The sequence below is a fragment of the Ranitomeya variabilis genome, chromosome 4, assembly GCF_051348905.1.
Source record: "Ranitomeya variabilis isolate aRanVar5 chromosome 4, aRanVar5.hap1, whole genome shotgun sequence".
Taxonomy (NCBI): Eukaryota; Metazoa; Chordata; class Amphibia; order Anura; family Dendrobatidae; genus Ranitomeya; species Ranitomeya variabilis.
Genome location: NC_135235.1, coordinates 394,129,476 through 394,144,202, shown reverse-complemented (window position 1 = coordinate 394,144,202; position 14,727 = coordinate 394,129,476). Strand labels below are relative to the sequence as shown.

At 41.4% G+C, this 14,727-nt stretch overlaps 1 protein-coding gene across 3 annotated transcripts in view; it reads right to left on the bottom strand.

The window, feature by feature from the left end:
- Nucleotides 1–5,436: 5,436 nt before the first annotated feature.
- LOC143767194 (uncharacterized) overlaps nucleotides 5,437–14,727 on the bottom strand; it is a 76,977-nt gene continuing 67,686 nt past the window's right edge. For all 3 annotated transcript variants that reach the window (XM_077255314.1, XM_077255313.1, XM_077255315.1), the window contains one exon: nucleotides 5,437–9,080. In XM_077255314.1, coding sequence (XP_077111429.1) covers nucleotides 5,635–9,080 — 3,446 coding nt within the window. In that variant the 3' untranslated portion in view covers nucleotides 5,437–5,634. The remainder of the gene's footprint in view (nucleotides 9,081–14,727) is intronic.

Here is a 14,727-nt window from a genome sequence, read left to right as displayed (position 1 = left end):
GGTAGGATGGGGAATAATGGTCTTATGTTTAATAAACGTGAGATAAGTCTTATCGAATGCATACATCTAGTTTCCCCTTCTCCTAGTTCTTTATCCATTTTTGATCCCAAAAACTGGGAAATAAACAGCGCTACCGGCATCTGGTGGCATCCCCTCTAATGGCAATTAAATTAAAGCCAATACAAATGGTATGGGGGGGGGGGGGGGGGGGGGAACACAATTATTAATACATCTGTTTTGTCTTAATACAGAATGCATAGTCGGCAGCTTTTCCTTGATCACATGGGAGATATGTTGCTGACAACAATTCTTTTCATGCCGATATAAACAGTCTAGTCTGTAAACTGTAGACAGACTATATTTTTTATCTAATCTTCCCCATGTCTCCAGTGCATTTTTCCCAAAGCCTATGTTGCTGCTATAAAGCATATTTATAAATGCTGTTAACAGAAGCCCAGGCAAGATGGCTATCAACATAATCCTCTATATAAAATGAAATTAAAATAGTCTGAAAATAAAAAAAAAAGCTTAGAAATAAAGAATCTTTATTTTTTATTACGTATTAAAAAACATACAAATGATCCAGTTCCTGTAAATGCACATCACTCTACAGACCAGGTTTAACGCCTTTCCGACATTGGACGTAATAGTATGCCCATGTCGTACTCCCGTTGGTGCGGGCTCTGGCGCAGAATCTGCACCTTTCCAGGCACATGACAGCTGATCTATACAGTTGACATGTGCCCACAACATCCGCAGGTGGAATCGTAATCCACCCACAGCTGTTAACTAGTTAAATTACACTGTCAATATCTGACAGGGGTATTTAACTCGCGCTTACTGGAAGCACATCGCTAATCCCGCCCATCGATGACCCCGTCACATGATCGCGGGTCACCGATGAGTTGAGATTACCACCAGAGGTTTGCAGCAGACCTCTATGGTTGTCAATGCCAGATTGCTATGAGCGCTGTCTCGTGGTCGGTGCTCAAAGCAAGTGAGCATTTCTGCTACACACAGGCAATCGGATCATTGTCTTTGTTTAGCAGAGGCGATTAAAGTGTTGCAGCTTCTAGTCTCCCATAGAGACTATTGAAGCATGCAAAAAGTTACAAAAAAAAAAAATGTTTTTAACAAAATTATAAAAGTTCAAATCACCTCCCTTTAGCCCCATTCCATATAAAACAATAAAAACATCAAATATACACATTTGGTAACACCGAATTCAGAATTGCCCGATCTACCAATATAAAAAAAAATTAACCTGATCGCTAAATGGCGTAACAAAAAAAATCAAAAATGCCAGAATTAAGTTTTGGGTTTTTTTGGCGCCGCTACATTGCAATAAAATGCAATAACAGACGATCAAAAGATCGTATCTGCACCAAAATGGTATCAATAAGGCTACGTTCACATTTGCGTTGTGCGGTGCAGCGTCGGCGACGCAACGCACATGTAAACGCATGCACAACGTAGCATTTTGTGACGCATGCGTCCACTTTTGCATGGTTTTTGGCGCAGAAAAAACTGCATCATGCAGCGTCCTCTGCGCCCTGACGCATGCACCACAGTGACGCATGCGTCACAAAACGCAAGTGCAACGCATGTCCATGGGGGATGTTATATATAGGGGCGCATGACGCATGCGTCGCTGCGCCTGACGCAACGCTAATGTGAACGTAGCCTTAAAACGTTAGCTCGCACAGCAAAAAATAAGCCCAGCCCTAGATCACGAAAAATGGAGATGGCCCGGGTCTCGGACCTTTTTTTTTTATTATTTATAACAAATTAGGAATTTTTTTTTCACCACTTAAATAAAAAAAAAACTAGATATGTTCGGTGTCTATGAACTCGTAATGACCTGGAGAATCATACTGGCTGGTCAGTTTTAGAAGGCATTCACTGGGCACCGTCCCGGCAGGACCCTGAAAGACAAAGACCCTGCGACCATCTTGCGGCCTGTGGTCACCATGGAGATCATCAGCACAATGCGATGTGATCCTGATGTGCCGATAAGCAGAGAGGGAGGTCACGCCCTCTGTGATGTTCCTCAATGTCACTATTGACAGCGGCATCAGAGAGGTTAAATATCTGCGATCGGTGCTAGCCCCAATCATGGCCGTTGCTACAGGGTGTCAGCTCCCGCATAGAGCTGACACCCACCCCCCAATCGAGGCGCTCAGCGTGAGCCTGCGCAATCGCGCTGCCGTATACATATTTCTCTTTGCGAGGATGCAGCTCCCACAGAGCAGTATGTATACGGTCCATGTTGGGAAGAGGTTAAAAAGAGGCCGTTACATATTATAGAGCTGTAACTCATAAACACTTACTCCAATTAGGATTTGAATATCCTCAAAGCTGAGAGTCTGCAGTTTTATCCGATATTGATTAACTGTATCTTGAATATGTTTGGGAAACAGTTAAAATCCTAAAAATTGTGTTACTGTCCAAATATTTGTGGACCTTACAGTATGTCTACTATGCAAAAGCAACTTGTACTCATTCTGCAGTGAGATCAAGCATGTCATTGTCTCTCACAGGTAGTCTGCCTGTTCTGGACTATCCCTGTGTGATATGCATTGACAGCCCTGATCTTACTGCAGAGTGAGTACAAGTTGAACGCAACAGACTTATGTATGATACTGACACATTTCTGGACAGTGTGGTGGGGGAGGGGCAGTACAGCAGGGATGAATGTTTTAGAAGAGCCGAGGGTTTGTACTGTGTGACACAGCTAACCACAGCTGCACTGCCCCTTCCCCACACTGATTCATACAAGAGGGTAGGCCAGAACCAGGGATGTATAGGTGCTTCTCACAAAATTAGAATATCATCAAAAAGTTAATTTATTTCAGTTCTTCAATACAAAAAGTGAAACTCATATATAACATATAGTCATTACAAACAGAATGATCTACCGTATTTTTCGGATTATAAGATGCACTTTTTTACCCTCAAATTTGAGGGGAAAATGGAGGTGCATCTTATAATGTGGATATACCTTACCGTTGCTGTAGGCCGCAGGCTGGGATGAGGGGTGGTGCTGCGGGGGCTCTGATGACATTTTGTGAAAGGCCTGAGCCCCTGCAGTTCCATGGTTTCCTATGAGGGAGACTTGGGGAAAACGGCTGTCTGGGCGAGGCGCATGCGCAGATGGAGATCTCGGCACCAAGATCTCGGGAGATGAGATCTCAGTGCCGGAGCGTCTTATAATCCGCAAAACGCGGTATTTCAAGTGTTTATCTCTGTTAATGTTGATGATTATGGCTACAGCCAATGAATACTTTATAACAACAGCTTGAAATTTTATTTTAAAATCTGAAATGTTGGCATACTGAAATGTATGTTAAGAAAACACACTCAATACTTGGTCGGGGCTCCTTTTACATCAATTACTACATCAATGTAGCGTGGCATGTTCGCCTCGATCAGCATCTGGCACTGCTGAGGTGTTATGGAAGCCCAGGTTGCTTTGACAGCAGCCTTCAGCTCGTCTGCATTGTTGGGTCTAGGTCTCTCATCTTCCTATTGACAATACCCCATAGATTCTCTATGGGGTTAAGGTCAGGCGAGTTTGCTGGCCAATCAAACAGTTATACTGTTGTTTTTAAAACAGGTATTGGTAGTGTGGATAGGTGCCAAGTCCAGCTGGAGAATGAAATTTCCATTTCCAAAAAGCTTGTCGGCAGAGGGAAGCATTAAGTGCTCTAAAATTTCCTGGTAGATGGCTGCGCTGACTTTGGTATTGAGAAAACACAGTGGACCTACACCAGCAGATGACATGGCTCCCCAAACCATAATTGATTGTGGAAACTTCACACTAGGCCTCAAGCAGCTTGGATTGTGTGCCTCTCCACTCTTCATCCAGACTCTGGGACCTTGATTTCCATAAGAAATGCAAAATTTACTTTAATCTGAAAACAACATCTTGGACCACTGAGCAACAGTCCAGTCCTTTTTCTCATTGGCACAAGTAAGACCCTTCTGGCGTTGTCTATTGGTCATAAGCGGCTTGACACAAGGCATGTGACACTTGTAGCCCATGTCCCGGATACATCTGTGTATAGTTGCTCCAGATGTAGCAGCAGTCCACTCCTTGTGAATCTCCCCATTTTTGAATCGCCTTTTCTTAACAATCTGAAAGGATTGCAGTTATCCCGTTTTTTTCTACCACTTTTTTTTCCACTCAACTTTCCATTAATATGCTTGGATACAGCACTCTGTGAACAGCCCACTTCTTTAGCAATGACCTTTTGTGGCTTACCCTCCTTGTGGAGTGTGTCAATGACTGCCTTCTGGACATCTGTCAAGTCAAGTCTTCCCATGATTGTGGAGCCTACTGAAACAAAGTAAGGGACCTTTTTAAACGCTTAGGAGGCCTTTGCAGGTGTTTTTTTGTTAATTATTCGAATTTATTTAGATAATGACTTTTGGGTTTTTATTGGCTGTAAGCCATAATCATCATCATTAACAGAAATAAACACTTGAAATAGATCACTCTTTGTAATGACTCTATAAAATATACAAGTTTCACTTTTTGTATTGAAGAACTTAAATAAATTAACTTTTTGATGATGATCTAATTTTGTGAGAAGCGCCTGTATCATTACATTTCAAAGACTGAGAAACCAGCTCTAACCTATGGTGGGGTGTGTTCTGTGTTGCTACCTGCTTATGATTTGTCAGCATCATAGACTTTTCCTCCACTCATGGTTAGTGCAAGGGGGAAGCCATTTATTGTCAAACTACTGTGTTTTGGCCTGACAACATGCACAGTGATAACTATCTGATAACCTTATTTTAAATCCAAGTGGGTGCTTTCTCATTAAGTGCCAAATGCTTTATTCCGATCTGTAGCCACTTTACATTGTGTGTCCAGTTCAATATGGAAAATTTGGTGAAAGGTCCTCTTTCAACCTCAGGATAGTATTCCTGCCTTTGTCCTGTATCTTGTGTATATTATGTGCTCATCCTGGTTACACACTATGCCTTTATTAGAAGCATCTGCTTTGCCCTTTCACTTTCTTGTCTAACACTCCCTGCTATTGAGCTCATCCCAATTCCCTGTATACATCTAACTACCAAATTCAATATCTCTACAAATAAGCTAAAGGAATTATCTGGGGCAGCTCACTTCCGCATTGGCATTCTAATGAACAAGAAATGTGCACGATTCATGCCGATGTTCACAAGCTTCAATGGGTGTCTGGGGGCTTTAACATCACATGGCACATCACACTTCAAATGCAAAAGTTAGCTACCTTGGATAAGAATAGAAGTCAATTCTAGAAGGGCTCCTTTGAGCTCTGATCAGCCAGTGTCAAAGCGACATAGAAGTTTCGCTATCTCTGATTTCCATAAAAATCATTAATATCATGTGTACATGAACTGTAATAAATTAGAGATGGAAAATTAAAGTAATGCTGACTCATACTATATTGCTGAAATTTCCATTTATTTTAAAGAAATAAACACAAGATACTTTAACACTTAAGAGTAACAAGGCCTACTGTAAATGTTCTCGTCTCCTCCACTATTATTTTTCTCTTCTACTACAAAAAGTGACATGTGTTAACTATTGCCAAAAAGAACAAGAAACATACACTCAGGATATATGCCTTGTACATGCAGTAATTAAATACATGCAAAGGGTTTGTCATTTGTATGGACTTGCTGATGTGCAACATAACTGTTTTTCTGGGTGAAGCACATCCCACACTCTGAACAGATATAAGGCTTCTCGTCAACATGGAGTTTCTGATGTGAAATATATGTTGCTTTCTGGGTAAAGCATTTTCCACATTCCAAACACTTAAAGGGCTTTTGATCTGCATGAATTAACTGATGTCTCACCAAATATACTTTAGCACTAAAACATTTTCCACATTCGGAACAGCCAAACGGTTTCTCGCCTGTGTGGATTCTCTGGTGTACAACACAACTTGCCTTTTGAGTAAAACATTTGCCACAATGAGTACACACAAACGGTTTTTCACCTGTGTGAACTCTCTGATGTGCCACAAAACTGGCTTTCTGAGTGAAGCACTTTCCACAGTCATTGCATTTGAAAGGTTTCTCATCTGTGTGAATTCTCTGATGTGCATTATAACTAGATTTCTGGGTAAAACATTTGCCACATTCTGAACACTTGAAGGGTTTGATGTCGGTATGAATCAACTGGTGGCGCACCAGATACACTTTAGAACTAAACCGCTTACCACACTGACAGCACTCAAATGGTTTTTCCCCTGTGTGAATCCGCTGATGAACAATGCAACTGGCCTTCTGAGTGAAACATTTCCCACAGTGAGTGCACACAAAGGGTTTTTCTCCTGTGTGGATTCTCTGGTGTGCAACATAACCTGCTTTTTGTGTAAAACGCTTTCCACAATCTTGACACTCAAAAGGCTTTTGCCCTGTGTGGATAATCTGGTGTCTTACCAAGTAGATCTTGGAAGTAAAACACTTCCCACATTCAGTACAAAGAAACGGCTTCTGGTCTGTGTGGATACGGCGATGGACGATGAGGTTGGAGGCACTAGTGAAACATTTTCCACACTGAGAACAAACAAATGGTTTTTCCCCAGTGTGAGTTCTCTGATGCGATACGTAGCTAGCTTTTTGAGTGAAACATTTACCACACACGGAGCAGGCATAGGGCTTCTCTCCAGTGTGGATTCTTTGATGTATGATACGGTTTGCTGCATTGGTAAAACATTTGCCACAGTCTGAACAAGGAAAAGGTTTCTCTCCTGTGTGTGTTCTCTGATGTTCATCAAAGCTCTTCTTTAGTCGAAAACACTTCCCACAAGATGAACATTCAAAAGGCTTCTCCCCAGTATGGATTCGTTGATGAACTACACAACTCGCCTTTTGTGTAAAACACTTCCCACATTGAGTGCACACAAATGGTTTCTCCCCTGTGTGAATCCTTTCATGAGCAAGGTAACTTGCTTTTTGAGAGAAGCATTTACCACACTGAGTACATACAAATGGTTTCTCCCCTGTGTGGATTCTCTGGTGGGTAATATAACTGGCTTTCTGAGAAAAACATTTACCACATTCATTGCACACAAAGGGTTTTTCACCAGTGTGGATTCTCTGGTGTGCAAGATAATTTGTTTTCTGTACAAAACATTTGCCACAGTTGTTACACTTAAATGGTTTCTCATCTGCGTGAATCCTCACATGTGCCATGTAACCTGCTTTCTGAGTAAAACGCTTTCCACAATCTGTACACTGAAATGGCTTTTCTCCTTTGTGGATCAGCTGATGCCTTACAAGATAGATTTTAGAACTAAAATGTTTTCCACATTCCAAACACTCAAAGGGTTTCTCCCCTGTGTGGGTTCTTTGATGCACAATGCAGCTTGCTTTCTGGGCAAAACATTTGCCACACTGGGAACAGACAAATGGTTTCTCACCTGTGTGAATTCTCTGGTGAACAATACAACTTGCCTTTTGAGCAAAACATTTTCCACAATGTGAGCAGACAAATGGTTTTTCTCCAGTGTGAGTCCTCTCATGTGCCAGATAGCTAGCCTTTTGTGTAAAACACTTCCCGCATAGCCGGCACATAAATGGCTTCTCCCCTGTGTGAATTCTTTGATGTGTGAGGTAACTGGCTTTCTGCGTGAAGCACTTTCCACATAAGGCGCACACAAACGGCTTTTCTCCAGTGTGGACCCGTTGATGGGTGATGTAACTTGCTTTCTGGGAAAAGCATTTGCCACAATCCATGCATTTAAAGGGTTTCTCTTCAGTATGTATTCTTTGATGAGCATTATAACTGGCTTTCTGACTAAAACACTTCCCACAGTCAAAACAAGCAAAGGGTTTCTCACCCGTATGGATCATTCTGTGTCGGACTAAATAGATTTTTGAGCTAAAACACTTTCCACAGTCTGAACAGTCAAATGGTTTTTCCCCAGTGTGAATTCGCTGGTGCACAATGCAACTTGCCTTCTGGGAGAAACATTTACCACAGTGGGAACAGATGTAGGGTTTTTCACCTGTGTGGATCCTGTGATGTGCCAGGTAACTTGCTTTTTGAGTGAAACATTTACCGCACTGAGAACAGGCAAAAGGCTTCTCCCCTGTATGGATCATGCAGTGTCTCATCAGATATACTTTTGAGCTGAAACATTTACCACACTCAAAACAAACAAAGGGTTTCTCCCCGGTGTGGATCCTCTGGTGAACAATACAGCTGGCTTTCTGAGTAAAACGTTTGCCACAATAAAAGCACACAAATGGTTTCTCACCAGTGTGAATTCGTTGATGTGAAAGGAAGCTGGCTTTCTGGGTGAAGCACTTGCCACAGTGAGAGCATACAAATGGTTTCTCCCCAGTATGGATCCTCTGGTGGACTAAACGGTTTCCAGCACTGCTAAAACATTTTCCACAGTCTGAGCATGGGAATGGCTTTTCAATTTCATGAATTCTCATGTGTCTATTAAGGTAAAAGTTAGAAATAAAACACTTTCCACATTCGGAGCATATGTACGGTTTCATGTCTTTGTGCGTTTTCCTATGCACAATGAGATCTGAGGCACTTATAAAGGTTTTTCCACATTCGGCACAAGATAAGTTGGTCTCACCTTGGTGGATTCGCTGATGTTTTATGAAACCTAGCTTTGAAATGAAAAGGTTTCCACACACTGGACATACAAATTGTTTTTTGCAAATTCCCTCATGTTCAAATAGTTCAGATTCGTAAGACAACATTTTACTAGCATCAAAACAAGCAAATACGTTAGCTTTGTGAAAGAGGTTCTCTTGTTTAACAAGGTCTGCACTTATTATGGACAAGTTAAGAGGTTCATCTTCTTGGTTAATTCTTTGGTTGTAACGAGTTGTAGAATATTCAGTCCAATGACTAAACTGATGTGGAGGCAAATGTATAGAATGGAATCCATTTTGTTCCTCTGACTTTAGCCTATTAGGAAGAATTGATGCCTTGCTTCTTGTAATCCTAGGCATATAATCTTCCGTGACAATGGAAGCTTCTGTTATCCATTCTGGTGGAAAAAAGGGTGAGGAATTTCTCTCAGGAATGGTCCCATTAATGGACTCACCAGCTGAAATGATAAAAAGAGAAATTTTGAAACCAGAAGGATGAGCCTCAAATATTGAACCACATTATAATCTTAGGCTAGGTTCACATTGCGTTAACAGCAGCCCGTTCAACACATGCATTAACGGGCTGCTAACGCATGTGCCGGTATGTCATTGCGCTAGCGCAGATAGAGCTAGCAGATGCTCTATCTGCGCTAGCAGTGACGGACCCAGAAACGCTGCAGCCCGCAACCCAGGGTCTGTGACTCAATGACGGCACATCGCTAGCACACGCCCATCGTGGGCGTGCGCTAGCAATGCGTCCGACATAGAACTTAATGGCGGCGGTAACGGACTGCGTTACACTGCGTTATGCCGCGGTGTAACATAGTCCGTCTAACGGACGCCAAATACGCAATCTGAACCCAGCCTTAGTATATTAGAGGGGTTTTCCTATCTTATTAAGTGACAGCATATCACCAGTACTGTTGGAATTATGATTTTGTAAGCCTGCACCAATCCAAACCATAAAGTGGCAGCTGCAGACCCTTCTAAATTTCATCTACAATGGGGCTGCATTGCTGTTCTGTATACAAATGATAACTTTTCTAACATGGGATAAGAACTTAATGGCTAGTAGTTGCTAACTGCCTGCCTTTTCTGTGGTACGCTGGTATCTACCAGTTCAGAATGGTGATGGCCTGTTCATCCTGGCAGCAGTTCTCAAACTGCTCTCCACCAGCTCATGCAATGTAAATTGCACTGAGCCGCCTGCACCAAGATACGTAGCAGGGAGTTAGATGTCAATCAATATGCCGTTAGCAGTGACGCCCATAGACAGAGCATAGCAGAATACAAGGAACTGCTCTGCTGATGCGACAAGTCATGTGAGAATGTGTGAGAACAGTTCTGTGACATCCGGGAGAGGTTAGCGCATGGCAGAACAGGCAGATAGATAGCTACTACCTACAGATAAATGCGCATACATCTCAAAGGAAACACGACATTTCATCATCCAAGTATCATATATTCACAGCCTGAACGTCAGAATAGAATAGAAAGAATGGATATATAATAGATATATAGAATATATATTGATATCCTATAGACATATCATTTCACAAGCCCCCTACATATCATATACTTTCATCCTTTTGTTCCTTTAAAATGGCACTAAAGGATGTTTAGCCTTATTTAACCTATTAAATAAATATATTTTTTTTTAAATGATGTGAGTTCATCCTATTCTTGATAACCAGCTAAGGTAAAGCAGACAGCTGCAGGCTTATATTATCAGGCATCATATAAAGAAATGGCTACAAATATGGCACTTCCCAGAGCTCAAGAAAATCCTACAAAAACACGGAAGCAAATGCCAGATATCCAAATAAAGTTTAACAAATTCTTTATTAAATAATAAAATTAAAAATTACCACAGAGACGGAGATACAAATGCAAGAAACTAACACCACCATATACTGGATAATATGGAATAATAACAAGGTATGTATATAAAAATCCACATACTGACAATCAGTTTAATTAACATCAAGGTCTAGAAAGAGACGCAAAAACTCCCAATCCTAATCCTAATAACCAGGGTAAGACTATTACATAAATGCCCTGGATGAATTAGCCAAAGTGCAGTGCTTAATACATATATAGCCACATAGAGATAATATACAAAGTGCTTAGTGCCATATAAATAGTTGCAATAGTGCAAATAAGTTATATATCCCAGACTGTTATAATCATACCATTACTGCCATAGCCATACTGATATAAAGATTATCAGGGGGTAGAATGCAATCCATAGCAAATGCTCCATAAACATGCGCCTAAATGTAAACTATAGTAGAAAAAGATGAATAGTCTGGGACATATTACTTATTTGCACTATTGCAACTATTTATATGGCACTAAGCACTTTGTATATTATCCCTATGTGGCTATATATGTATTAAGCACTGCACTTTGGCTAATTCATCCAGGGCATTTATGTAATAGTCTTACCCTGGTTATTAGGATTGGGATTGGGAGTTTTTGCGTCTCTTTCTAGACCTTGATGTTAATTAAACTGATTGTCAGTATGTGGATTTTTATATACATACCTTGTTATTATTCCATATTATCCAGTATATGGTGGTGTTAGTTTCTTGCATTTGTATCTCCGTCTCTGTGGTAATTTTTAATTTTATTATTTAATAAAGAATTTGTTAAACTTTATTTGGATATCTGGCATTTGCTTCCGTGTTTTTGTAGGATTATATTATCAGGCTCGGAAGGTCCCTCGTTTTTTGGGCCTGTCCTAAAGCCTAAATATACAAACCCGCAGTTGCCCCAGAATTGGCGCACTCTCTTTGCAACTTATCAAAGAGAGTGTGCGGTGAATTATAGTTCTTATCTCTGGGACTTCAATAGTCCATTCCACCAGCACCTCACGCTTCAGATCTGAGTGCACACCATTTTTTCTTATCGTGGACATTACAAAGCTGACATCAATTACCAAAATCATTACCCTCATTGCCACACCAGAGCAATTAGGGATAGATGGGCCAAGCGCCAGAATTGACGTATCTCATGTGATGCACCAATTCTGGTAGGTTGCAGGCTTATATTTTTAGGCTGGGAAGGGCCCAATAAACAGGGACCTTCCCAGTCTGATAATATCAGCCTGCAACTGTCTGCTTTACCTTTGCTGGTTATCAAAAATAGGGGTACCCCTCATCATTTTTTAAATTATTTTTTCATTTAATAAGTCTAAACACCCTTCACTGCCACATGAAAGGCACTAAAGGGTGAAAGTTTATTATATGTAGGGGACTTGTGAACTATATGTCTAAAGAGTATCTATATATTCAAACTATTTATTCTATTTATAGATTCTATCTATTCTATCTATCTATACAAGATTGATCTATTAGTTTGAAAACTATATTTAAATTACATAACATCCCAGTATGTAAAAGAGGATGTTAAAAACGCATTGCATATGGATGTCATACTGGTGCTAGGTGAGGAAAAGGAATCGCACACTCGCATGACATAAGATGAACCTTATGGATTTCACTTGTCTAACTTTTCAGGAGCAGCATCGAAGTTACACGTCGCCAAAATTGTTGGTACCCCTTGTTTAATGACAGAAAAACTCACAATGGTCACAAAAAAATAACTTGAATCTGACAAAAGTAATAATAAATAAAAGATCTATGAAAATGAACAAATGAAAGTCAGATATTGCTTTTCAACCATGCTTCCACAGAATTAAAAAAATAAATAAATAAAACTCATGAAATAGGCCTGAACAGAAATAATAGTACTGAAAATAATGTGACAAAAGGGACATGTTAAATCAAGGAGTGTCCACTAACTAGCATCACAGGTGTCTACAATCTCGGAATCAGTGAGTGGGCCTGTATATAGGGCTACAGATACTCACTGTGCTGTTTGGTGACATGGTGTGTATCACACTCAACATGGACCAGAGGAAGCAAAGGAAAGAGTTGTCTCAGGAGATTAGAAAGAAATTTCTAGACAAACATGTTAAAGGTAAAAGTTATAAGACCATCTCCAAGCAACTTGATGTTCCTGTGACTACAGGTGCACATTTTGTTCAGAAATGTAAGATCCATGGGACTGTAGCCAACCTCCCTGGACGTGGCCACAGGAGGAAAATTGATGAAAAATCAGAGACAGGTAATACAAATGGTAACAAAAGAGCTCAGAAAAACTTCTAAACAGATTAAAGGTGAACTTCAAGCTCAAGGAACATCAATGTCAGATCGCACCATGCGTCATTGTATAAGCCAAAGTGGACCACATGGGAGACGACCAAGTTGGACACCATTGTTGAAAAAAAATCATAAAAAAGCCAGACTGGAATTTGCCAAACTATATGTTGACAAGCCACAAAGCTTCAGGGAGAATGTCCTATGGACAGATGAGACAAAAACGGAACTTTTTGGCAAGGCACATCAGCTCTATATTCACAGATGGAAAAATGAAGCCTATCAAGAAAATAACTCTCTCCCTACTGTGAAACATGGAGGAGGCTTTGTTATGTTCTGGAGCTGCTTTGCTGCCTCTGGGACAGGGTGTCTAGAATCTGTGCAGAGTACAGTGAAATCTCAAGACTGTTCAAGGGATTCTAGAGAGAAATGTGCTGCTCAGTGTCAGAAAGCTTGGTCTCAGTCGTAGGTCATGGGTCTTGCAACAGGATAATGACCCAAAACACACAGCTAAAAACACCCAAGAATGGCTAAGAGGAAAACACTGGACTATTCTGAAGTGGCCTTCTATGAGCCCTGACCTAAATCCTATTGAGCATCTTTGGAAAGAGCTGAAACATGCCATCTGGTAAAGGCAACCTTCAAACATGAGACAACTGGAGCAGTTTTATCTTGAGGAGTGGGCAAAAATACTTGTCAAGAGGTGCAGAAGTCTCATTGACAGTTACAGGAGTCATTTGATTGCAGTGATTGCCTCAAAAGGTTTTGCAACAAAATATTAAGTTAAGGGTACCATTATTTCTGTCCAGGCCTATTTCATGAGTTTAATTTTTTTTTTTAATTCTATGGAAGCATGGTTGAAAAGCAATGTCTGACTTTCATGTGTTCATTTTCATAGATCTTTTATTTAATATTACTTTAGTAAGATTCAGGTTATTTCTGTGACCATTGTGGTATTTTCTGTCATTAAACGAAGGGTACCAACAATTTTGACCACGTGTGTATCTATATATATAATTGTCTAAGGGTCACTTCCGTCTGTCTGTCCTACTGTCTTTCTGTCTGTCTGTCTGTCACGGATATTCATTGGTCGCGGCCTCTGTCTGTCATGGAATCCAAGTCGCTGATTGGTCGTGGCAAAACAGCCTCGACCAATCAGCGACGGGCACAGTCCGGACGAAAATGGCCACTCCTTCCTCCCCGCAGTCAGTGCCCGCTCCGTACTCCCCTCCGGTCACAGCACCCGCTCATACTCCCCTCCGGTCACAGCGCCCGCTCCGTACTCCCCTCCGGTCACAGCGCCCGCTCCGTACTCCCCTCCGGTCACAGCGCCTGCTCCGTACTCCCCTCCGGTCACAGCGCCCGCTCCGTACTCCCCTCCGGTCAGCGCTCACACAGGGTTAATGGCAGCGCTGACCGCGGTGTAACACACTCGGTTAACGCTGCTATTAACCCTGTGTGACCAACTTTTTACTATTCATGCTGCCTATGCAGCATGAATAGTAAAAATATCTAATGTTAAAAATAATAAAAAATAGTTACATACTCACCCTCCGGTTGCCCCCCGGATTGAAGCGGCCGTTTACCGATGCTCCTCGCGACGCCCCGGTGACCGCTGCATGCAGTGCGGTCTCACGAGATGATGACGTGCGGTCTCGCGAGACCGCTACGTCATCATCTCGCGAGACCGCAATGCACTCTTCAGACCGGAGCGCGCGAGGAGCATCGGTAACCGGACGCTTCGATCCGGAGGCTCCAGAAGGTGAGTATGTAACTATTTTTTATTTTAACTCTTTTTTTTTTAACAGGGATATGGTGCATACTACGTGACTGGCCAATATACTACGTGACTGGGCAGTATACTACATGGCTCTGTGCTGTATACTACGTGACTGGGCAATATACTATGTGGCTGGGCAATATACTATGTGGCTGGGCAATA